The following is a 25,936-nucleotide window of genomic DNA, read 5'->3' as shown; positions in this document are numbered from 1 at the left end:
ATGATTAACATTCCTGATTTGTAGCTGAAGTTATTGTATTTTGGAGTCTGGAAGCATTCAACATACGACCACATGCATATCTCTGTTACATAAGCCATTTAGTAATTGCTTGAATTCTTACTATGGGCAAGGTTCTGCGCTAAAAGGTAGAAGGATCTGAATCCAAAATTGAATAAAAAAATGGCTCATTCCCTCAAAAGAATTTATAATCCAGTGAACAAATATACAAAAAATTGTAATATAAAACAGTACCAGTGCCATAGAAAAGGCTCAAATATTACTTATGGCTTAGAGATGGAAAGAAAAGCATGTATTATTTACCAGCCTTGAACAATTTCACAGAAATGTTTAAGTCCATAACACTACATTACAAAGCTTTAGGGTCTCATATTTTTAAGAGATGAACAGCTTGATTAGAAGTCTAAATACCTTAAGGAAAAGTTCATAATTTTCAAATGTCAAAGGATGAGAAAGAAATTACGGTTGGAAGTTGTGAACAGAAAAGTTATTAATTGAAGGTTGGGAGATGTCTGACTTAAGAGCTTGGCGTACTTGGGAGGCAGCACACCCAGCTCTGCGTCTCCTTCCCAAGCTGGGAATGAAAGCCCTTCCTGGGAGTTAAGTCCAATCTTTCAAGCTACAGCTATCCTGTGACATCACTACCCCTTTAGTACTAAGGTTCTCCTCAATTGCCGTCTCCTTCCCAGCCTTTTGAAATGTTAGAGAAATGATAACTAGTCCCCCCACCCCACCCCACCCCCGACTGTTTTAGGGCCACACTGGCTACATATGGAAGTTCCCAGGCTAGGGGTTGAATTGGAGCTGCAGCTGCCAGTCCATGACACAGCCACAGCAATGTGGGGTCCAGGCCTCACCTTCGACCTACACGTAGCTCATGGGCAATGCCAGATCCTTAACCCACTGAGTGGGGTCAGGTATTGAATCTGTGTCATCATGGATACTAGTTGGGTTCCTAACCTGCTGAAGCACAACAGGAACTCCCCAAATGGATTCTTTTTATAGCCATATAAATATCTTTAGATATCTGGGGAAGAAACTGAAAAGAAGGAAGTAGAAGCCCACTTTTCCCTCTCTGTCCTTGCTTCTCCCCAAGCACACAAGAAACGTACTGAAGGAACTGGGAAAAATATAGTTAAAGCTCTCATAAGTCAGGGGCCTAGGATCTTGAATGAAATGCATGCTCTTGAAAATTTCCCCTGCAAGGTCTAGCTTAGATTTCTGCCTCCTCACATTTGGAGCTCCGATGCTAACCTCTTTGAATCCTTTTGTCTTGTATTCTCTGCCTTCCATTTGTTAAATTAGTCTAGGTTATTTGGAAATTTGAATTTTCTTCATTTTCCTAATAAGCATGCTAAATAAAACCAGATAGTTAAAGTTATAAACAGGCTATCTCATATCCTTTCCAGAGATCTAAATTTTTGGTAATTGTTGAAAGACAGTTAAACAGAGAAATATTCGGGGTGAGTTCCATCATTAAATATGCCTTGTAAATCATTCTAAACCATTCTCAAAGAAATTAACTAATACACATTGTTCTATTTCCAGGCAATTTTCAATTCTTATGACAGGACTTATAACCAGAAATGGTTTTAATTAATTTTGTCAGTAAATTTAATAATAGCAAAATGAATATTTATTGAAATGAGAAACTAAATGTATTGAATTCCCTTAAAATGATTTGTTCTTCATTAGTAAGCTCTTTTTGCTCATGATTCAATTAAACTTGACATTTTTTTTCTATCTTTTGTTTCCACTGAATTATGAGAAGTAAAAAATAAAACAAAATTTAATTTGTGGCTTTAGTAGGAAGGACCAAGGCACCAAATAGCCTTCCTTATCAGTCAGACATTAATTTTTGTAGTCATTTTCTCTGAATGTGATGTCCATGATATCTCATAAAATTTAAGACTTGAATTGTTAAATTATCACTAGGCTCATACTGTTGTATTTAATAAAAGTATCAGAACAAAATTCCTCCCTAATATTCTATAATTATTTAGTTCACCTTGAAGTTTTGTTTTGTTTTGTTTTGGCTTTTTAGGGCCATACCTACAGCATATGGAGGCTCCCAGGCTAGGGGTCAAATCCACCGGCCTAGACCACAGCCACAGCAATGTCAGATCCCAGCAGCATCTGCCACCTACACCACAACTCATGGCAATGCTGGATCCTTAACCCACTGAGTGAGGCCAGGGATCGAACCTGAGTCCTCATAGATACTAGCCACAACAGGAACTCCCTACCTTCAGTCTTTTTTTTTTTTTTAGGGCTGCACCCATGGCATACAGAGGTTCCCAGGCTAGGGGTCAAATTGGAGCTATAGCTGCCAGCCTACACCACAGCCACAGCAACGCAGGATCCAAGCAGCGTCTGCAACCTACACCACAGCTCAGGGCAACGCCAGATCCTTAACCCACTGAGCAAGGCCAGGGATGGAACCCACAACATCATGGTTCCCAGTCAGATTCGTTTCCGCTGCACCATGACGGGAACTCCTCCCTCCCTTCAGTCTTTAAAATTAATACTTATTTTTTAAAATTGAAGATTCGTCTTGATTAGCTTTGGAAACAGTATGGATTCCTATTCACCATGACTTTATAAAGGCAATTTCAAGATGATTGTCAATATTATAGACAGCATATTCATTTTTAAATTATTTTGTTTCCTAGACTTAGCAACTCTATTCAGTTACATAGGGGCAAGGAAAATGGAAAAGATGGTGACATTTTTACCTTGGGTGTCTGAGCAGATGATGAAAAATAAAGTTCAGGAAAAGAAAATCTAAGGAGAAATGCAATGAATTATGTTTTAGATATGTTGAGTTTGAAGTACCTTTGGGACATCCATGTGGAAATACTCAGCAGGCAAACAAAAATCATGCAGAGCTAAGGTCATGTACAAATTGGTGCTAAAGATGTGCATTTGAGAATCACATAAAAACAACTTGCTAACAAGAGCTATGTGTAGTTTGAAGTGAATTCTCTCAAAAGACAGTGAGTTTTTCAAAACAAAAACAGACTCATAGATACAGAGAACAAATTGGTGGTTGCCAGAGGGGAAGCCAGGTGGAGGGATGACTGAAATAGGTGAAAGTGGTTAGTAAGAGGTACCAACATCTAGTTACAAGATAAAGAAGTCATGGTGATGTAATGTACAGCCGAGGGAATATAGTCAAAAACACCAAAATAATTTTGTATGGTGACAAATGATAACTAGTCTTCTCATGGTGATGATTTTGCAGCATATAAAAATAGTGAATCACTATGTTGTATATCTGAAACTAAAATGATATACATCGATATTACTTCAGTATTTTTAATGTAGTGAGGTGTTTTGTTTTTTCATAGATGGCATCTAAGCATAGGTTGGGTGGCTTCTCATCTGAAAGTAAAGGTTATTTCAAAGTATTGAGTTGTGTACATCCTCTGCAACACTCTTGCAACATTTAGACCAAAGATGACCTACCTGTTTAATCCAAGATTCCTATGCATAAACAGACAATTTCAAATTATTTTAACAGTAGTTACAATGAAATAAAAGAACACTGGGGAAGAAGCACCCAAGACTTCCTGGGAAAGTTACAAAATGATTCACAAGGAATATAATCATCAAAGTACATGCCCAGAGGAAATGTTAAAGTTTTCCAGACAGGTAAGGGTAAGGAGGGAAGAAGGTAAAGGCAGAGAGACCCATATGTATGATGCAAGGATAACAGAGCAGTTCCTCATAACAAAGCTCACATGACCACATCCAATAAAAGCAGTTTTGCAGCACTGGAGCATAGCGACAGGTGGACAGCTGAGTCTAAGGCAGCACACTGGATTCCCTAGTCCTTGCATGTTCTCCAAGAGGAGGTGTGAAGGGAGCCTGATGACCAAGCTGGAATGCATATAGAGATCGCAGTGGACAGGGACCTCTTGACCACAGGCAAAATGGCCGTGACCATGGGTTTGGCATTGGCTGCAACACAATGTCCAAAAGGCCAGAGCTATCTATTTCAGAGGTCACCAGTGCAGAAAACAGACCAAAGCACTTCTTCCATAGCAGAAAGGCAGAGGAACAAGAATCCAGAGGCAACCTCATAGATTCAAGCCCTCTCTAGTAACACATCCCACCAGAGGTCATATAAGCCCCAACTGCCTATACATCAAGGGTCCATCTTGGAGACAAGTAGTAGGTGGAGAAAAAGAAATCTAACAGACAGACTGGATATTTATCCAAAGGAGACCATGCCCTCCCAAAAAGGCAATTGAAAACAGTAGAGAATGAGGTTAAAATGATTCTTTAGCCTTGCTCCCATCACCAAAGGGGAAGTAGGGTCCAGAGGAAGACCAGATCAGTTTTAGGACACAAGGATACTTTGCACACTTGAGTGTATTGTATGAATTGTGACACCAGAAATGATTTTTGATTATTATAGGAATTATTTATGGTGTTTGTTGGGTAACAGCTTGGACTCCTCTTGAATTTCAGTGTAACTTAGCCAGTCACAGTTCCATGCTTTTCCCATGATTTCAGCTCATAAATAAAAGTATTTCCCATTCAAAAAAAATGAGAAAGAAGGAATCATTTTTGTTTCTAAAAATTTCACTTACCTCTTTTTTGAGCCAGTCATTTTCCCAGATCTCTCGATAGCTGCCCTTGTCAATGAACCTTAAAGCATTCTTAAAAAAAAAAAAAAATAGAAAAAGGAAAATTCTGTATCAAAGAAGAGCTACCACATAACAATTCACAGTTTTAGTGATGAAAATACACAACCAATTTACCTGAGCATTTAAAATTATGTTTTGCAATAACTTTGGAAACATACCAAGAACTTTTGGTGCAGTTGTTCTTTCTGTACTATCCTATAGTATTGTCTTTGCCCATTTACATTGCATAACACAGATGATTTAGAGAACTGAACAATGGTTGTCCGTTCAATTTGGCCTCGATTGTAACTGAATCTGACTGCCATGGTGGAATCAGTCACTAAGTGATCTGCTCCACAATTAAGATGTCTAAACTGCAGTGATCAAACATTCCCCAAGTTTATGGTCACAGACATAATTCAACATGCGGCAAAAGCACGAACAAATTATATTACTACCTTTTTAATTTGAAAGATTACTGCATGTCAGTAATAACAATATATGTATTTACAGTCCTAGTGACAAATAGTTTCAGAGTAACAGGTTATAGGGAGTCTCCTGGAGAAAGTTACTTTAGAGGAAGCAAATGGGAAAAGACTTATTTCATCAGTAGGTTCATAAAATGTAAATTCATTTTCAGTTACTTGGATATTTACAGTTTTACCAGAAGGAATTTTATAGTGGATAATAGATCATAAAAAGTATCTGTGAGGTACTTTTATATGAATACCAGGCTACAAACTTAGTAACTAAAGGACACAACCAGAAGAAGAGAAATTAAGAAAGATCTTCTGCCTCATAAACATAGACTGAAATAATTTAAAAAATATTTTAAGGGTGAATTCGTGTAAGCCTTTAGAATTGGAAGATTTGCAATACATTTTTCTTTAAGTCGTGAATTAAACTAAGTGTGAACCTCCATTTCTTTCCTTATACTTTCTTATAATTCAGCTTCAACTAATAAGTCTAAAGTTTACTTGAACATAGAATTTTGTTTGAACAAAAGTAGGAAGTAACTCATAATTGAATTTAGTTGACTGAAGGCTTAATTCACTAACAATGGAGCAGTGTTTTCAGCTTTGGCTAAACATTAGACTCTCCCAGATACTTTGAAAATCCAAAAGCCCAGGCAACATCTCAGGCCAATTATATGAGCATTTCTGTGGGTGGAGACCCAGGACTCACCTTGGTTAAACAAATTTCTCAGGTGACTCCAATATGCAGCCCAGGTTGCACAAAAGCAGATTTTAGGAAATTAAATCCATGATAAGATAGCCAGATAAAATGAGGATAATTCATTCATATGTGTGGGTATTCGGCATTATGTAGAGAAAAGAAAATGTATAGTGTAATGATCTGAAAAAGACTTCTTAAATCTCAATTCTGCCACATGCTCTGGGCAAGTCATAGTTTCTCTGTGCCTCTATTCTTATTAGTAAGTCTCCGCCTCATAGGACTGTTGAGAGACTTAAATGTAAAAGGCTAGGAACAATATTGGGAATAGTCTTCATTATATATTGAAAGTACACCCTGGGAGCATATTTGATATACATAAGCATTTAATCATCTTAACTGTGATCAGATCATTTAATTGTTGATTTCACCATTTAATCATATTCAGTCACAATGGGGCTGAATCGCATGGGCAGACAAAAACCATAGATAGGTTTGTGCTCCATATCCTCTGTATTGGTGTAAATCAGTAAAAATCAGGCACTAGAATAGCAATGCTGAAAGAACAAACAATAGCAACTGAAATTCAGTGAAGAACTTTAGAAAATACCAGACATTTATGACTCTGGAGAAAGAATGTTCCAGCTAAAGAGATAATCCCAGCAGGGACCTCACTGATTTAGGAGATGGTCTAGAGAAAAGGAAAGGAGGGTGAAAACGAAAGTGGCAGATATTTGGGACAAAAACATAAGTTGGAAATGACAGCTCAAATTTTTTCATAGCCACAATTTTTAGAGCTGCAGCAATGTAAAGAGTACTCTCTTAGGTTTGGATGTGTCTGAAAGTATTTTTTAGACAAATTATATTTCATCTATAATTCATCCAAAATTTAATAATTTGTCATAGCTATTATGATCACCCTTAAAAATAACTGAGTGTTAATTTACCGAGCTTTTGTTCTTGTTCTTTATGCAGCGCTGTGCTACTTAAAACATCTCATTCAATCCTCACACCATTCTTTAAAGGTAAGTATTAGTATTGTCTCCTTTTTATAGATGAGGAAACCGAAACCCCAAAAAGTCAGGTATAAATTCAGTTTATACACCCATTAAGTGGTAGGACTGTGATCTAAGCTACATTGCCTAACTTCAGAACCCAGGTCCCTGACCATTATTATATAACACAAGAAAGAAATGGGGGGAAATTTTTATTTTGTCTTTTAAGAAGATTGCAGTACAGAGTGGAAGGGGCTTGGCAGGGTGTGGGTAAAGGGTATTAAGAGGTACAGGCTTCCAATTATAAAATAGATAAGCCATAGGGATGTAATGTACAGCATAAGGAATACAGTCAATCGTATTGGAATCACTGTGTATGGGCACAGGTGGTTGCTAGACTTGCCACGGTGATCATTTCACCGTGTATGCAAATGTCAAATCACAACGCAGTATACCCGAGACTAACATAATATTGTCCATTAACTATATTTCAGCTGAAATTTTGAAATTCCTGTGTGAGAAGAATAAAAATCTACTCTCAGAAAAAAAAAAGAAAGAAAAGGAAAAGAAAATTGAGGTATACCTCTGTGGCCCATTCCTTCTTTTGGTCCAGTTGCAACAGAGTTTCTCTGATGATTCTCTTTCTAACATCTTCTAGGTTGATGTCATACTGTTCTTTAAAAGGAAAATTAGATGCCTTAAGATTCTGGGTGAAAACTATGACGTTATAATTTTATTTTCCATGATCCTCACCTCTCCTTTCAATGCATTTTTCCTAAATTTTCAAGGTACATTCTCCCCCCCCCCACTTTTTTTGGCTGTGTCCTCATTCCCCACCAGGGATCGCATCTGCACCACAGCAGTGACAACACCAGATTCTTAACCTGCTGCCCTACCACAGAATTCCTCAAGGTACATTCTTAAGCATCGAGTACCTCCAGTTAGAAGAAATGCTCCACAGTTTACTAACATTTTCATGTGAATTAGTTTAAGATGTCTCATGAAGATTTATATTTTTAAAGGACTGTCTTTCCAAAGGGAGAATTTGCAACACTTTAGTGCCTATGCAGCTGTTTACCCTTCATTATCACGCAACTTCTGATGCCACAACACAAATATAAAGGGATTTCATGATCTACTTGAGGAGCATCCTGTACCTCCGACTCCATCTGTCTAAATTTCCACTATTCTTGGCACACGTTACAGAGTGAGATGATGAGAGAGGAGAAGATGTGCTGTGAAAGTGTGCGTGTTCTGTTGGGCTCAGAGCAAGAAGGGAGAACAGAGACAGAGGAGTGCAGGATTCTCCATCCTGTCCAGATTGTCTTACACCATAAAGGTCAAAATGGAGAGCAAAGGATCTTAAAATTGGGGGCCTTGAGAGATGCTGAGAGATTATATAATCAATACTCCTGTTTAAGGAAAGATGTAGTGACAAGAAGGCTCCTTAGAGAGTGGGGAGAAATTAAGCAGCATAAATGAGCCCAGTTTGTTCTTGCTTTTCTTTTCTTTTGCAGCTGCACCCACGGCATATGGAAGTTCCCGGGCTAGGGACTGAATCTGAGCCGCAGCTGTGGCAACACAGGATCCTTTAACCCACTGTGCCAGGCCAGGGATTGAACTCTCGACACTGTAGTCAGATTCTCAACCCACTGTGCCACAGCGGGAGCTCCCAGTTTGTTCATTTTTTTATTCAACAAATCATCATCAAGCTCTTTTGATGTGCATGACACTATTTAAGGCGCTTGGAATATTGCCAGGTAAGGGGGAAAACTCCTGCCCTTAAGGCATGTACATGCTGGTGGGGGCGCCAGTGAGTAATCTTTCAGGAGGTAGTGTGTGTAAAGAAAAACTAGAGTTCTCTATTTTCGATAGGGTGCTCAGAGAAAGCGTTTTGGAGGAAGGTAACATCGGAGCAAAGACTGAATGAAGTGAGAAACGTGCAGCAGGCAGGCTCTGTACCACTGCAGGTCTGAGGATTGTCAGATACTCGTGCTGTATGATAACATCTCTGTTGTATGTCCCCATTAGATGCTCTGTATTTATAACATCTGAAGGATAATTACTTGGAAGTCAGAAAGTATCTTCCCATACAAATGATGTTGACAAGTGTGGTTGCTAGATTTCTGGACGGGTCCACAGACCCCCGTCTAACTTAACCTGTAATGAAACAGGAGTATTGCACTACTGCTGTGGAATAGAACTGCCGTTTAAGACATTGTTCCAAAGGGAAAATTTTCTTTAGAGACCATGTCAGCCAAAGCAGGAATCTCAAGGATCTTAGGCTACAGGGAAGGAGATCCGCAGACCTGGTCTCTCAACAGTTTGGAGCAAATAAAGGCTCTGGCAGGGGGACTAGGGAGCTAGGCAGGAGGCCCTTAGCCCTCATTTACTTTGTACTGGCATAACTGCATCCCCTCTTCAAGGAAAACTCTGAAGGCAGAGTGTAAAATCTTCTCTTCCACATCTTTCTATGACTGCAGACCCAGGGACACAACAGATACTGAAAAATATTCCAAAGAACGTGAAAGTCAGCAAATGACAAGTCTTTGGCAGGCGATGACCTGAGGCTCCAGCACCAAGGTAGAAGCAGCGACCGGTGGCAACTTTGGTGAGGAGGGCAAGGGGGGGGTAAAAGGAGGGAAGGGGAGAGCCCTCCCCTGCTGTGGAGTGGCCAGAAGAGGGGCCGGGACCCATCTGTTCCCACCACTAACAGAGTTGGAACGAGAATGCCTGCGGTTTATAAACAAGAGTTTCTTAGGTCTGGGGTCTGGTCTGATCTGATATCTGGAGAATAGAAAATGAACCTCTTCATTACTCTAACCTGCACATGCCCATATATATAGAACCAGTATTTTTCTTACTCTCATTTGAAGTAATTGAATGTTTTAATCATTCCAATCTCGTTTCTTTTTTCTTTTTTCTTTTTAGGGCCGCACTGTGACATATGCAAATTCCCCAGGCTAGAGGTTGAATCAGAACTGCAGCTGCTGGCCTTCGCTACAACCACAGCAATGCGGGATCTGAGCTGCATCTGCGACCTACACTGAAGCTCACGGCAATGCCAGATCTTTAAGCCACTGAGCAAGCCGAGGGATCAAACCCTCATCTCATGGACACTATGTTGAGTTCTTAACCTGCTGACCCATAACGGGAACTCCAATCGCATTTCTGGTGGAATTTTTTTTTTTTTTCAATTTAAAACCTAGTCCACTAGGCTAATGCTGGGCATTTATTTGAAATTTCTACCCCACAAAAACACTAAAATCAATCTAAAAGTTGCAGTGCATCAGGGGCTATAACGGATTTTATATTCTTAGCATCTGATACAAACTAAAGCTTGGTAACATTAAATATTAACTCTTTGCTATAAATCATAAAAAATACATGACCAAATATGCTCTGACTGAAGTTGTCTCTGTTGCCATATTAATACTGAAAAAGCAACAATAACATCCAACTCTGTTCCGAATTTCATATGAAACTCTACGGACTATTTTTCTTCTTAAAAGCAGAGAAGCTGGCATATAGTAGGATGTGAAAATCTCCTTGTTATCCTTTGAAATTCCAGATGATGCTTTAGGTAACAACTATTAACCACACCTTTGTGAATATTGCAGAGAAACTGAGAGTATGTGAAAGTACAAATCCCAGAAAAGTGTGGGACACTGCCGTTGGGAGCTGGGGAGATTGCGACTTTGTGCCTTTAGATTCTTGGCTGCTCAGATGGCTGGTCTACTCTGGTCACTTCTCAGAAGCTGACCGCAAACCACGCTGGCCAAAGCTTGCTTTGCATTGTTCTCCTTTCCTTGCTGTGTCTGAGTGCTTCAGTTTACACCTCCACAGCTTTTTGAGAGTTTGTTGCTCACTCTGCACACACTTTTGATGTCACACCACTTTACTGGGCTCATCCTCTCCTGTGCCAGCGGCTTCCTTTCAGCCCCTTCCGGAGAACACTGAGTAGGGGCAGGTGGCAGTACTGGCCGTGGAGCAGTTTCTTCAGGCACAGTGTGTTAAGGGCCATCCCTACTTCCCTACGTCATGGAGCTGGGAGGGCCACTTGAAGCTTGCGGGATTGGGTCTGACACACCTGGGTTCAAATCCCATTTCCACGACTTGCTAAGTTTGTGAGTTTGGTTAAGGCTGTTAATTTCTCCGGGCCTCTCTTTCCTCATCTTTAAACTGGGCACAATGGTCTCTAAATCAGAGGAGCTTGTAGGAGTTAGAGACGATGCTGTGCAGACAAGCAGGTGCTGGGAGTGTGAGTTCTCTTGGGCATCACTGAGGTCCTCATTCTACAGGCGAGGACACTAGCATTCCAAGGAGTAGGCTTGAACCCGAGACTTTTAACTTACTATCAGTGTAGGAAGAACTTTTAGGGATCTCTGTCCTGTGCACCTGGTCAAGGACAAAAGTAAAAAACTCTCTGTGACTCTAATATCCAATGATTTATTTATTTATTTAGGTCTTTTTGCCTTTTCTAGGGCCGCTCCCGCGGCATATGGAGGTTCCCAGGCCAGGGGTCCAATGGAAGCTGTAGCCGCTGGCCTCAGCCACAGCCACACGGGATCTGAGCCACATCTGTGACCTACACCACAGCTCACAGCAATGCCGAATCCTTAACCCACTGAGCAAGGCCACGGATCGAACCCACATCCTCATGGATGCTAGTCGACTGTGTTCGTTAACCGCTGAGCCACGATGGGAACTCCAATAATTGAAATTTGAAGCTTCATTCCAAATTAGGGCTGTTCCCTCCCTAGCCTTACCTATTACTGTTCCCTCTGACGTGAGCTTCCCTGCCTCCTCCTTCAGGGCTGACAGGGAACATGGAAAGGGACAGGAAAGCACTTGCTTGCTGTGTGCTCTCTCAGGCTAATGTCACATTTTCTAGGTCCAGCTGGCAGTTAAGATTGATTCTTCTCTCGAGGGGGTGTTTACAGGTTCTTCAGAGGATCACCTTCCCCATGGCCAGTTACATTTCACCCGCATGCTCTCGGCGCAGGGGACGTCCTGTCGAGGGAGGCTGGCTAATGACTTTTCCTCTGGCCTCTGGCTCTCAGTCTCTGCCTCCCTTCATATATGGGCTCCAGTTTCTCTGCTGGGCACCATCACCCTTCTCCTCAGCCCTCAGGCAAGAGTTAACGGGACCGCATACCAGCTCACTCCACGACAGGCCCACAGGAAACTCTCCTTCACTTTTTGCCACAACAAACTCGGGTAGTGCAGGCTGCTACAGACCGAATGTTTGGGAACCCGCCAAATGCAAACCTAATCCCCAACGTATGGTATCTGGGAGGTTATTAGGTCAGGAGGGTGGACCACTCCTGACTGGGATTAGTGCCTTTTAAAGAGAAACCTCGGTCCTCCTTTGCCCCTTCTACCACGTGAGGTTTCAGCAAAATGATGGCAGCTTCAAACCAGAATGGCAGCTCTCTCACCAGACACCAAATCTGTCAACATCTTGCTCTTGAACTTCCCAGCCTCCAGAACGGTAAGAAAGAAATGTTTGTTATTTATAAGCCACCCAGTATATGGCATTGTGCTGTTGTAACCCAAATGGACCAAGATGCAGGCCTAGCCCAGGCAGCAGCTACCTACCTTTTCTTTGCCCTGCTGTCAGAACAGGCAGCTGGTCAGCCACTTATCCACTGGGTTTTTCAGGGATGGGTTATAAACTAGATCTCAGTGTCCCCCAAACTGCAGGGGACACATGTGGAACAATCTGAGGAGCGTCCTTAAAGACCTTCCATCTTGAGATGAAGGAGGAATTACCCTTCACACGCCTCCTTTGGGGGAAAGTGTAGAACTTATAGCACATGACAAGCTCATTCCCAAAACGGTCCCCTCATTTCTAATGGTTTTTTTGTAGCACCCCTGCCCCCAACTTCTTACATAGACGGGAATTCAGTGGTTGAAAGTGTGAAACCAGTTTTCTGCCTTATCATTTTGGAAGTAAGCATGGCGGTATCTCCCTTTACTTTGAAAGGTTATATCTGTTATATAGATGCCCTGATTTAAACTGGGAGTAAAAAAGTTTCATTTTAATATCCCATTTCATTGATAATAAAACCCTTTCATCTAAAATACTGGTTTCATGCCATTAAAGAGGCCTAGCTAACACAAATTCCAGGATCATGGTGTGGGAAGGGAATTCCAAAGGAGTCATGGAATAAGGAGGGAGGTGGGAGAAAAAGTGGGGGATGGTGGTCGTAAGACTTCAGATAAGGTGATGCTGGAGCTCTGCTCATATTCATTGTGTCCAATTAGTGCCCCCCCCAGCCCCCCAGAGTGCTTTAATCATCCCAAAGTGGAGTAGCTGCTGCATAGTTAGGAGAACTGCCTAAAACTAATGGCAAATAAGATAAACTCATAACAGCCATTTTCCTATGACTCTTAAAATTGGCTATAACTAAAGTTCAACCAGCATATAAATGTTACTATGATCACCCCAAAGTTGGATACTACAGCATGAAAATTTTAAACTCAAAGAAATCATTCAGATTTCTAATCAGAATAATGGGTTAAGTTTGTATAAGATCAGTCCTCCTACTTTAAAAATATAAATAAACCTGGGAAAATTTATTTAAAAATTTTACACGTACTAGAACAGTAACAATTTTAAAAGTATGGTACTGTTGCACAAGTACATAGATCAATGGAACAGAATAGAAAATACAGAAAGAGATCCAAATACATGTGGGAAATGAAAATATGATCAAGTCAGCATTTTAGATCAGTAGGGTAAAAATGGATTATTTGGGACAACTACACAATCATCTGGCAAAAAATAAAGTTGGTTTCCTACCTCACAAAATCAGAGATTTAAATATAAAAATGAAGCCAAAAAAATCTAGAAGAAAATATTAGAGGATGTATTCATAATCTCAGAAATCATAAAATCAAAGACTGATAAATTGGGCACTATAAAGCTATAAAATTCCCTTATACAAAACACAGCACAAACAAAAGACTAATGACAAACAAGAAAAATATTTGCACATTATATCACAGCACAATTAAAGAGCTCATTTCCTTGAAACGTAAAGAGGTCTACAACACAGTGGAAAAATGGGCCAAGATGTGAAAAGACAGGAAAGTCGTATGGTTTTCGAACTTGCGAAAAGATGGTCGCTGTCACTTACAGTAAGAGAAATGGAAAATTAAAGCTACAGGGAGATACGGTTTTCTACCTATAAGACTAGCAAAGAACAAAAAGTTGGGTCACATCCCCTGTTGTTGAAGATGTGGGAGAACAGAAATCCTCATCATACCAGCAGGAATAGACCTGGTACAACCTTTGTGGATGGCCAGGCCTATCAAAATGACAGTAAATGATACTTTTTCCTTTAGAGATACACATACACTGAATTACATACCTACAAGGACACTCCTCACCATAAAATGAGATCGTGTAAGAATAGTCATTGCAGCATTATTTGTAATGGCAAAAGACGGGAAACAACCTAAATACAAGTTAAAAAAATTACAGTACAACAAAATAAAGTGGCCTTTGGGAGAACAAGGAAGTATTGATGTGTACTACCCATACTGTTACATGAAAGAGCCAGTGAAAAATTGCATCTACAGCATGCCGTTTGTGACAAAAAGGTACACACTGAACACACACAGAATCTTTCTGAAAGGTTACATAAAGAATTAGCAATAGTGGTTTCATCCAGAGAGAGGATCTGAGTGGCTGGAGGACTGGCCGGTGGGAGGGTGCCACGCTTACTTTCTTCTTTTGGGGAGGAAAACCTTTTGAAAAATTGTAACTCCAAGTCCAGACTGGGGCCAAATTTACACTACCATTGTGGTGCAGAGGCCCTGAGCTGAGAAGCTTATATAAAAATTGGTCCAGAAGCAGAGTAACTGCACAGAGCCTCAGAGGACAGTGGGAACAACCCCGCATGAACCCTTCCTCCACAACAAAGAGCACCCGCACCGGCTGGGCTCAGAACTGCCATCCACCCACAGTGCTCCTTCAGATTTGTGCCATTTGGTCTATCCTATGACTTCCTTGTCTCCAGGTCTCTGGTGTTCTTTTAAGCCACGATGCTCAACCTTGGTGACAGATGGGTGGCCTCATGGTTTGCAGATCTGGTCCTGGTAAGTTTCACTATGCCTGATGCCATCCTGCTCCATACGCTCTTTACTTCCTGTCTCACATTTGTTCTCCAATTTTTCCTGACTACAATTTAGCATTTACTTGGCCATTTTTCTATAATGATTCTGGTGGTCCAGCCAGGCTAGGTTGCCTTAATTTGTGTCAGGTGAATTTCTTCTCTAATATAATCCCCTCCCAGGATCCCCCATCTTGGTGGAACTGGCCCAGACCCAGATGTGGGAATGCACAGACACTACCCACCAAACGAAGATTCTTTCTCAAAGCCAGTCATGGGGTTTCTCCACTCAGGGGCACACCCACCCCTTTACTGCCCTTCTCAGTTTCACAGGCCGTCTGGGAGTTTCTTTCCTTCTTTCCTCCACCACATCCTTAGGCTGTAGGGCTTGTGCCGACAGCAGAGAGGAACAGGTGATTCGGGGGAACCCATTTTTTCCTGTCCACCTAGAGATTGTCTGCCCCCTAGAGATTTTTTTTTTTTGGAAACCCAACCAGTTTTGTTGCAACTGACCTGACATTTTCTCAGCATTCTCTTTAACTCTATTGATGTCGTTTTGCAAGGCGATAATGAGTTTAGCCTGCTGTTCACTCCCTACATTCTTGTACTGTTCCCAATATTCCTTCTCACTGAGTTTCTCAAGAAATAGTTTCTCAGCATTATTTATCTGGATGTGCATATCTGTTGAGAGAAAAGCAAGGCATTGTGTTGTTTCTATTGTCCTTGTAGCCATTTTATGTTGCAATCTGATTTTATGAAGTTAAGGTCTGATATTAAAATACCTCATAAATATTGTTTTATATCTACAATTCAGGGATATATAAACCCTTCAAACTATTGTTTATCTATCCCTCATGCTTCAAAATCTGAGTAAATCTAAACTTCCAATTATGAAGTGTGTGGCTTTGGGCTGTGACTGAGAGTTCTAACATGCAGTTAACCTATATGCCTAGGGACCTACAAGTGTCAACTATTCTTGTGATAGCTTGATAAATATCCTATGGTACAGTATATTATATCACATATACTTTTTATTAGTAAATCATCATTTTTCTGGTCATTATGTTTCTGGCAAAGTGGTTTCAACTTACATCCTTGCAGTCCTTGGTGACCGTTTTTGTAAGTTGTTTGATTCTGTCATCTAACGTGCAACTGTTTGCACTTCCTTTGTCTGAGATGAGAGTGTGTGATAATCGTAACAGCCGGTCTTCACTGCCCCCACATAGTAGGACTTCAGAATGAAAGATCAGTTCCTCGGTTAAATATATGCAAATAGGGAGCCCTCTCAACCACGTACACTTTCAGTTTGCCCTGAGGTGCTTGCCACACATGATATTCTACTCAGTCTTTAGGCTGAGCATCATGCTGCTGATTTTGGAAAAGGAAGCATTCCAGAAAGCCGGGCACAATGAATTTAACAGCTATTTGGCTCACTCATGTGCACCATCTTGTTTGAAAGCTCCTTGAGGGCAAGACCACATTTTATTCATCTCCGTCAACCCAGAACTTAGCATGGAATCTGGCAACTAGTCAGTGCTCAATAAATGTTTATGAAATGACTGAAGCCTTCCACTCAGGTCAGAGGGATATTCTTCAGTCCAAAGGTCCAGAAAGACCCCAGACATGCCTTTTCCCAGATTGTAAATAGGATATTGTTAAATCCCTTAATAAATGGCACTTGTGATTGTCATTAAACAATTAGTAACGCTATACCCCAGATGATCAACTGTCTTCCAGGGGGCGCCACTGTGGCCGTCTTGTTCCTGCACCGTGGTCAGTCTTTGCGGGAGGTTGGTTGATGTCACTGAAGATTTTGAAAGAGAGGTGGGTGTCTGACGGCTGTTCTACATTCCCAGAACCCCCCTCTCCCTTTCCTTCTAGTAACACACTGCTCCTATCCCTTGTCAGATAAGTAGACCAATTACAGTTACCCCGTCTCCTGGCCATAGGGATTGGTCCAGGGCTGAGCACGTGCCCCAAGCTAGGAACATACTCAGAGCCCTTCCCTAGATATATTTGCACTGAAACTGGTGAAAAATACCTCTTTTGTTTCCACTTTGAGTTATAAGGATGTACGATCAGAGGTGTCTATGGTCAGAGATGGTATTTATAGAGGTTCTGATAAAAGTTTTAGAAAACTGAGCGGCAAGTTTAGGGTAAAGGGATAGATTTTTTTTTTTTTTTGAATACATGTGTCAGAACTGTATAACTTACCCCTAAGACTCTGGTTTTCCCTGAGCACTTGACAAGAGTCTGGCCCGGGTCTTTTGTCTTCTGTACCAGCATCATTTCTATCCATGTCCTACACACTTCCCCTTTTCCAACTCTGATCCCTCTTTCCCCATCTAATTAGGGAGCTTAGCTCCCTTAGAGATATTGTGGGGTGGGGGAAAGGGAGAGTCACAGTTACATACACCTTACCGTTCCCAAGGCTGAACTGAGGCCAAAGCCAGTGAAGACACCAAACAAGAGAATTTCCCTCCCAAAAGAACCAATCTCCACCACAAGGAGTTCAGGGTGGTACCTAACAGGATCCTGTTTTCTTCTGTCTTTGTTTCTGATCACTCTCCTTACTCCTTCTCCTCACCTGGCTTCGGTATCTCTGCTCACTTTGTCATTTCCCTCTCCTGTCCACTTACCTATGTGTGTTTGTGGTTGTGGTGGTAATGATGTCATCTGAAACATGTTCACAGCATTTTGAACATATTCAGAGACAAAAGCATGAATACATTCAAGAAATAACGTGATACAGCTTTACGGTAATTTGCTAAGTTCCTAAATCACCTTTTAAGTTTTGTTCCTGGTCTCTTTCGAATTTCCATTTTTCCTTCATTGCTCTTTCAACTTCCTCCCTTGTTACAACTGTTGATCCCTCTGACTTGTCTTCACTCAGTTCCTTTAGCAGGTTCCGTATGTGCCAAGTCTGTTCATCCTTTAAGCGTTTATTCTGTCATGAATAACAACAGTAGTTAACCACATCTGCTGAAGTATTTACGTTCATATCCCTCGAAACAGAGTCACGCACGGAGGCTTGCAAAGTGAGAAAGAAATATTTAAAAAGTAAGTTCTACAATAATATCTCTAAAGAACATAGGGAATATAGATGACTCAAAATAAGATTAAACCCATCAAAACAGTAATCATTGAAGAGAAGGTTACATTTTAAAACCAGTGTTATTAATCTGCTAGTCTATCACCATATCCTAGGATCAATGAGCATGGAAATTACACTTCTTCAATCTCCCACAAGCACCATAATTTTCTAGGAAACATCATTCATTTAGTCAATATTTATGGAGCATCTACCATTGCCAGGTAGTCTTCTAGATACTAGGAATAGATCCGTGAACAAAATAGACAAGAAGCACTGCTCTTGTGGAATTTACATTACACTTTGCTTTTCTCATAAATGACCCTAATTCTCTTCTTTGGGGTGATGGTACTTAGCATTCTAACATTCCATTCTGACTACCCACAGAGGAATAGACTGTATTCCTCTTGTGAATATCCCATCTATGTTTCCAAGTTTCTTTTCTTTTCTTTTTTTTTTTTGGCTTTTGTCTTTTTAGGGCCGCACCTGCGGCATATGGAGTTTCCCATGCTAGGGGTCTAATCGGAGCTGCAGCTGCAGGCCTATGCCACAGCCATAGCAAGGCAGGATCTGAGCCCTGTCTGCGACCTACATCACAGCTCACAGCAACGCCAGATCCTTAACCCACTGAGCAAGGCCAGGGATAGAACCCACAATCTCATGGTTCCTAGTCGGATTCATTTCCATTGCACCAAGATGGGAACTCCATGTTTCCAAGTTTCTTAATCAATGTGGAGTTTATTCTTGCCCCTGCTAGCCTGGTATGTATAAGTAGAGATATTTTAGTTTGTGTGAAATTAATACATTTTCCTTGTAATTTTCTTAGACTACCTTTAAATTTTAATTCTCTGCTGGTGTCTCTCCTTCAATGTCTTAAACCTAATAAAATGGATATAGTTAAAACATTCTAATACTTCTTTTAAAAGTTACTTATTTTTTTCTGTAACTTAGCATTTTCTTTACCATAGATTTTCCAACATTTTGTCTCAGATATTCATGTCTTTAAGAGTATTTTCTGTCCCAAAATTGATTCCCTGGGCCAGTGCTTCTCAAACTTCAATGTGTATACTAAGCACTTGAGGACCTTGTTAGAATGCAGATTCTGGTTCAGTAAGCTTGGTGTGAAGCCTGTAATTCTGCACTTCTCATAAGCTTCAGCTGATGCCATGCCTGCTTGCCCACAACCCACAACTTGGGGAGCAAATTTCTCTCAGGTAATCTAGATAACTGTGATTTATTGATAGTGCTACAGTCTACTTGAATGCAGTAATTTAATACTTAATCCAACAAGCTTTAAATTTGAGGGGGTGAAAATTCTGATTTCTTAAAATTAACAAACTAGGCAATTGCTTAATAAACTTCTCAACAGGATTTTAAAGTAACCCTAATGCTCTTTAATTTATTCTACAGAGTTTTATGACATGATTGTCATTTTAATGCATTAGAATTTTAATTTGAAACGTTGACAAACTGAACAAAAGCAACAGACAATTAACTTTATGATGATAAGTATTGATAAATACAGGCAAAAAGAGAGACAGGGAACTAGATAGGCTTTTAGTGCTTTCAAAAAATGGATATAAAGATTACATAGATGATATTCAAAGTTCAATGCTTTAACTTCTCTGACCTTTTGTTTGCAATATTCTAAAGTATCATAATTAATTGTCTCTGAAGAATTTTTAATACCAAAAGGCTTTATAATATGATATACGTGAAAACTGAATCTCTTTCCTTCTAACTCACTCTGTAAAGTCTGGGAGTGACATAAGCAGAGACGGTGGAGTAAAGACTTCTGAAAGTCCTCTCCTTGGTAAAAAAATTGGCAAAATCAACTTTTCAGAACTCTAGAAATTAAAGGCTTGCGGTAACTTCCAGGGGGAGTTTAGTCAAGAAAAATGCTTGAGTATTGGTAAGGACAGTGAGCATCGTGGCATTTTTAACTTGCCCTAAAAGCAAACAACCCCACAATTATGATAAAAACCAGTAACCAAGCAGCTTGGAGTTGAGGGTAGGAGAGAGATAAGTGGGGAGCAGGACTCTTCCAAAGCCCAATTTTCATTATTTCACCTATCTGGTAATTTCCTGCAAAATCCCAGTGGCAAACTTTGTCTTTATTTGACCTGACTTGGAGCTTATCCAGTGCGTGTAAACAGCCTTTTCCTAGACTGATGTTTGTCAAAAATAATCAGAGGCAGCTGTTTGTCAAAAACAATCAATAGTTGTTGAACATTACAGTTCCCTAAGGTGGTAATAAAAGTTGAGGTAAACAACAAGCTGATAAAAAATAAAATAAAATGAAAAGAAACAACTTTAAAAGAGAACTGGATGAGGTGTCCATAGGGAGCTTTGAAAGCTCTGACATGTTCCTGGGACTCTAAAAGGCCACACGCATGACAGGGCTGTGTGCATATTCGGGGCTGCACGTGTGCTCAGGAAGGACCTAGAGAGGCCCTAAGCTCTCAGCTCTGGCTGACCTTGAGGGTCTGCAGAAGCAAGAAGTGAAGGTTAGGGCGAAGTTGTAAACTGCCTGGCTGAGTGCAGAAGGCATGCCCCGGCAGGCACACAGAGCCCCTTGGCAAAGGCTGGGAGATTTATTGGTTAGAGACATTTAAGGAAATCTCTGTCCCGTCATTAGCGAACCACTAAGCAAGACAGAGACTTCAGGGGCCACACACAACGAAAAACATAGGCTTTAGAGAATTTTTTTAGAAAAGTCATCCAACAGCTACAGTGAGCAGCAACAAAAGCAAATGCTGGGGAAAGGAAAGAATCTAATTTCCGGAGTTGTCACATAATATTTTAAGTGTCCAGTTTTCAGCAAAAAATTACAAGACATGAAAAGAAAGAAGAAAGTATAACCCATGCACATTCTTATTGGGATTTTTAGGATTTTTACTATACACAGGGGAAAAAGACCATCAATAGAAATTGTTCTTGAGGCAACCAAGAGGTTTTTTTTGCTTCCTTTTATTTATTTATTTATTATTATTATTTTTTTAAAGGCCACACCTGTGTCATATGGAAATTCCCAGGCTAGAGGTTGAATTGGAGGCCAACACCACAACCACAGCAACGCGGGACTTGAGCCACGTCTGTGACCTTCACTGCAGGTCACAGCAACACCAGATCCTTAACCCACTGAGTGAGGCCAGGGATTGAATCCACATCCTCATGGATATTAGTTGGGTTCATTACTCACTGAGCTACAATGGGAACTCCTAGACAAAGACTTTAAATCAGCTGTCTTAAATATGTTCCAAGAGTTAAGGAAATCAGGTCTAAAGAACTTGAGCAAGGTTTGAGACTGATGTCTCACAAAATAGAACTAGCAATAAAAAGAATTTTTTATTTAAAGAACCAAATAGAAATTCTGGAGCTAAAAAGTAAAATAACTGAAATGAAAAATTGACTGGAGGGGCTTAACACCAGATCTGTGCAGCCAGAATATTATTACGCACAAAAAAGAATGAAGTGCTGTGCTACGACTGAATGTTTGTGTTCTCACTCTCACCAAATTCATATGCTGAAGCCTTCATCCTCGATATGATGGTAATTAATAAGATGTTATTAGCTAAGCTAGAGATTTTATTTGGATTCCACTTGTACTGATGGACATGTTCTGTATCTTAACTATATGAGCATCGGTGTTGCCAAAGTTAATGTACTGGTTGTGATATTGTATTAATAGTTGTGTAATATTTTAAAGGAAACTGGGTAATGGATCTGTCTGTGTTTTTTGTTATAACTGCATGTTAATCTGTAATTATCTCAAAAAGTTCATTTTTTTGAAGTGTTGAGTATTTTATTTATATATATATTTATGTATTTATTTATTTATTATTTGCTTTTTAGTGCTGCACTAAAACTTTCCCATCGAATCTTCAGTTTGGTCAGAAGTCCTATAGAAAGTTTTTGAAGGAAATAGGGATATTTGGAAGACATTTATTATTTATTGAAATGGAGGATTTTAGAGCCAAAAACGTAAGTTTTGTTTGTTTTGTTTTGCTTTTTAGGGCCACCTGTGTGTCTTGTGGAAGTTCCCAGGCTAGGAGTTGAATCAGAGCTGTAGCTGCCGGCCTATGCAACAGCCACAGCAATGCTGGACCCGAGCCCATCTGTAAACTACACTGCAGCTTGCCACAATTCGGGATCCTTAACCACACTGAGTGAGGCCAGGGATCGAACCTGGATCCTCATGGATACTAGTTGGATTTGCTACTGCTGAGCCACAGCAGGAACTCCTCAAAAAGTTTAATTTAAAAATGAAGGTTGGAGTTCCCATCATGGCTCATCAGTTAACGAACCCGACTGGCATCCATGAGGACATGGATTTGATCCCTGGCATCGCTCAATGGGTTGGGGATCCGGCATTGCCATGAGCTGTGGTGTGGGTTTCAGATACCACTCAGATCCTGAGTTGCTTCAGCTGCGGCTGTGGCATAGGCCGGCGGCTACAGCTCTGATTGGACACCTAGCCTGGGAACCTCCATATGCCCCAGATGAGGCCCTAAAAAAACAAACAAAAAAATAAGGTCAATGAATATTAGCAGCTGAAAAAAAAATTTATTTAGGCTATTCTCAAATTTACATTTTCTTGAGCAAAGCAGATTCAAGTTTTGTTTTTAATAAATAAGTTGAATTACTTTGTCTTGTCATAGGTTATTTTAAAATGACATATTTTTAGAAACTTAAATAATGGCAATGAAAAAAATCCCTTGCCAAAATATTTCACTGTTAAGCCTTTTTCCAAATATGGACTTTCCCACTTAATTTTGTAAAAGTAGAATTTTCCTTTATCAAGTATGTTCTGAATACTAAATAATCCTTTATCTGATTTTGCTTCTGCTAGTTAATTTTAGTAAGGCAACAATGGCCTTCTTTTTCTTTTTTTTTTTTGGTCTTTTTAGGGCTGCACCCATGGCATATGGAGGTTCCCAGGCTAGGGGTCTAATCAGAACTGTAGCTGCCAGCCTACACCACAGCCACAGCAACACAGGATCCAAGCTGCATCCGCAAATTATACCATAGCTCACGGCAATGCCAGATCCTTAACCCACAGAGTCTGTAACCTACATCACAGCTCACTAGCAACACCGGATCCTTAACTCACTGAGTGAGGCCAGGGATCGAACCCACAACCTCATGGTTCCTAGTCAAATTCTTTTCTGCTGCACCACAACAGGAACTCCAAAATTGGCCTTCTAAATTCAATTCTAGCTCAAAAATATTTACCATGATATATAGGCAAAAAATTTACAAAGATATTGATAATTTAAAAACCACTACATTGTATTCGCAAAGAAATATGTAATACATATAGAATACACAATACATTAATGTATAAATAATATATTAACGCATAATATAATACATTTTTTACTTTTTATACTTAGCACAATAGTTCTCAAAGTGAATCTAGTCCTCTTACCTCAAATTTTTAACGCAATTATTCTTTTCAAATGTGATATTTTTCATTTGTAAATTAAAACAGCATCACATGTCCTAAAAATTGTAATTGAGCATTGCAGAAAGATTACTATATATAAATTCATAACATCTATATTGAATTTCCCAAATCCTGTGTGAATTTCAGACAGAAAGGGAATGTGACAATGTTATAAATTTTATTATGTCTGAAAAATTTTGAGCTGCATACGGAAATAAAATTTATTTATATATCCACCAATATGTTTAAAAAATGTTTTGTGAAGCGAAGTAAATTATTATTTAAAGAATAATTATCACATTATAAAATAGGATATTTAGTAATTAAGCTATGAAAAAAGGGTTAATTTTGTTATAAGACCATCTCATGGCCTTTTTAAAGTTTTAAGACTCACAAGAACAAAACTAGGGTTGCCAGAATAGAACACACAGTTCCCATCTTCTATTCACCCAGCTTTTGCCAATGATAACATCTTATCTAACTATAGCACAATATCAAAAGCCAGGAAATTGACATTGGTACAGTGTTATTAACTGAACTAGAGACTTAATTTGGATTCCTTTTTTTTTTTTTTTTTTGTAAGGCCACCCTCGGGGCATGTGGAAGTTCCCAGGTTAGGGGTTGAATCAGAGCTATAGCTGCTGGCCTACACCACCACCACAGCAACACAGGATCCGAGAGGTATCTTCGACCTATACCCCTACTCAAGGCAACACCGGATCCCGGACCCACTGAGCGAGGCCAGGGATTGAACCTGCGTCCTCATGGATACTAGTTGGATTCGTTTCCACTACGTCACAACGGGAACGCCTACTCTTTTTTTAGTGTTTAGTTGTAGTATTGTAATTTATGAGAAATATATATATTTGATCATTCAGGTAACTAAAATATTTTTCTTAGATATCTTTGGTCTTTACCCACAGTTCTTGTCTTACTGCAGCACCAGAAACCCTTGGAATTTTCTGCCATCACAGCTGGGTTTATGTTAATGAAAGTGACTTTTGAATCCTATAGTCAGGGGGAGCAGGAGGGAGCCTGGTTGCAAGGAGAGCCAACCAAATTATTAGAGGGTTGGAACTTTCAGTCTCTCCCCACTGATTTCTGGGGAAGGGAGAGGAACTTGAGGTTGAACCAACTGCTATTGGCCAATGATTTAGTCAATCATGATTATGTAATGAAGCCTCCATTTAAAAAAAAAAGAAAAGAAAAGAAAAAGAATCATTTGGTCCTTTTTCTGAGAGTTTCTGTGTGCCACCATGCCAGACCCCAAGCTCCACAAGGATAGAAACTCCTTTGTTTGGCACCTTGCTCCATGCATCTCTTTATCTGGGTGTTGATTCATATGCTTTAATATCCTTTTCATGATAAATCAGTGATCTAGTGACTAAATGGCTTTTCCTGAGTTCTGTGAGCCATTCTAGCAAATTAGTCAAACCTGAGGAGAAGGTTGTGCAAGCCTCTGATTTACACCCACTTGGCCGGAAGTACAAGTAACAACCTGGACTTGCAACTGTTTCCTGAAGTGGAAGATGGTCTGGTGGAACTGATTCCTTTACCTTCGGAATCTGATTCTGTCTCCAGGTAGGTAGTGTCGGGATTGAGATGAACTCTCGGACACCCTGCTGGTGTCTGAGAATTGCCTATTGGTGAAGGGGAGCCTCCACCCAAACAAGTCAGAATTGGGTTGGGAACCCTTTTCAACAAGATTATGAATTTTGTCACATATACATATGAGAATTATCACCGTATAGATGACATTCGAAGCCATGATGTTAAATAAGATAATCAAGAGAGAGTTTGGGAGTGAAAGACAAGGGTCAAGATTAGAGCTTTGGTAAATACCCTAATTAAAGGGTGGTTCTAGGGGGAAAAAAAACGGTGAATGAATACCAAGAAGAAATGGCCAGAGAAGTAGGCGGAAATTTAAGAAAAAGTGATGTCCTGGTACCCACAGAAGAAAGTTTCAGGACGAAAGGAGTAACTGCTAAAGGAAAGAGGGGTAAGAGTCCATTGGACTTGGCTAATTGGTCATGAATAACTTTTGGTAGGGCAGCTGTAGGGGAGCAGTAGGAATGAAAGAATGTACTGGGAGGTAAGGTTGTGCACATAGTGAACTAGGAAATGTCTAATGAGCTAGTGAAGCAATGAATGCAAACAGAAAGAAAGGAAGTGGGAGCATCATCTAAACAAAACCAAACACAGAGGAAGAGATGATGGGTGGGAAGGAAGAGGGGCGTTTCTGATTTCCACATAACTGAAAAGTAGGTCTTGCTAATGAGCCGTGTTTAATTTAGCAATTTAAATATCTGTGACCTCAAAATTGTGTCCTCCCCCTGGTGTTTGTGTGAACCAATTCAACAAATATTTACTGAACATCTACTCATGCTGAGCCCTTCTGGAGAAACAAAGATAAGATGTGATTGCTGCTGCCTAAAGAGCTTTTAGTTGAATGA

The 25,936-nt window shown here is 40.1% G+C and overlaps 1 protein-coding gene and 1 long non-coding RNA gene across 4 annotated transcripts in view; one reads left to right on the top strand and one right to left on the bottom strand.

Moving 5' to 3' along the window:
• The window catches only part of LOC110255410, a 29,805-nt gene extending 20,006 nt beyond the window's left edge, over nt 1-9,799 (top strand). For 2 of the 3 annotated variants that reach the window (XR_002335566.1, XR_002335565.1), the window contains exons 3-5: nt 6,801-6,850; nt 7,315-7,397; nt 9,304-9,799. This is a non-coding gene — a long non-coding RNA (uncharacterized LOC110255410). The remainder of the gene's footprint in view (nt 1-6,800; nt 6,851-7,314; nt 7,398-9,303) is intronic. The other variant, XR_002335567.1, reaches the window with a different exon arrangement.
• Nucleotides 1-25,936, bottom strand: part of CCDC83 (coiled-coil domain containing 83) — a 48,272-nt gene that overhangs the window by 9,926 nt on the left and 12,410 nt on the right. Inside the window, exons 4-7 of the mRNA XM_021062606.1 lie at nt 17,728-17,890; nt 15,457-15,624; nt 7,404-7,495; nt 4,617-4,685 (exon numbers count right to left, since the gene is read on the bottom strand). Of these exons, the coding sequence (XP_020918265.1) occupies nt 4,617-4,685; nt 7,404-7,495; nt 15,457-15,624; nt 17,728-17,890 (492 nt within the window). The remainder of the gene's footprint in view (nt 1-4,616; nt 4,686-7,403; nt 7,496-15,456; nt 15,625-17,727; nt 17,891-25,936) is intronic.

This window comes from Sus scrofa, chromosome 9, assembly GCF_000003025.6.
Source record: "Sus scrofa isolate TJ Tabasco breed Duroc chromosome 9, Sscrofa11.1, whole genome shotgun sequence".
NCBI lineage: Eukaryota > Metazoa > Chordata > Mammalia > Artiodactyla > Suidae > Sus > Sus scrofa.
The sequence above is the reverse complement of the archived record's forward strand: the minus strand, read 5'-3'. Positions and strand labels throughout refer to the sequence as shown.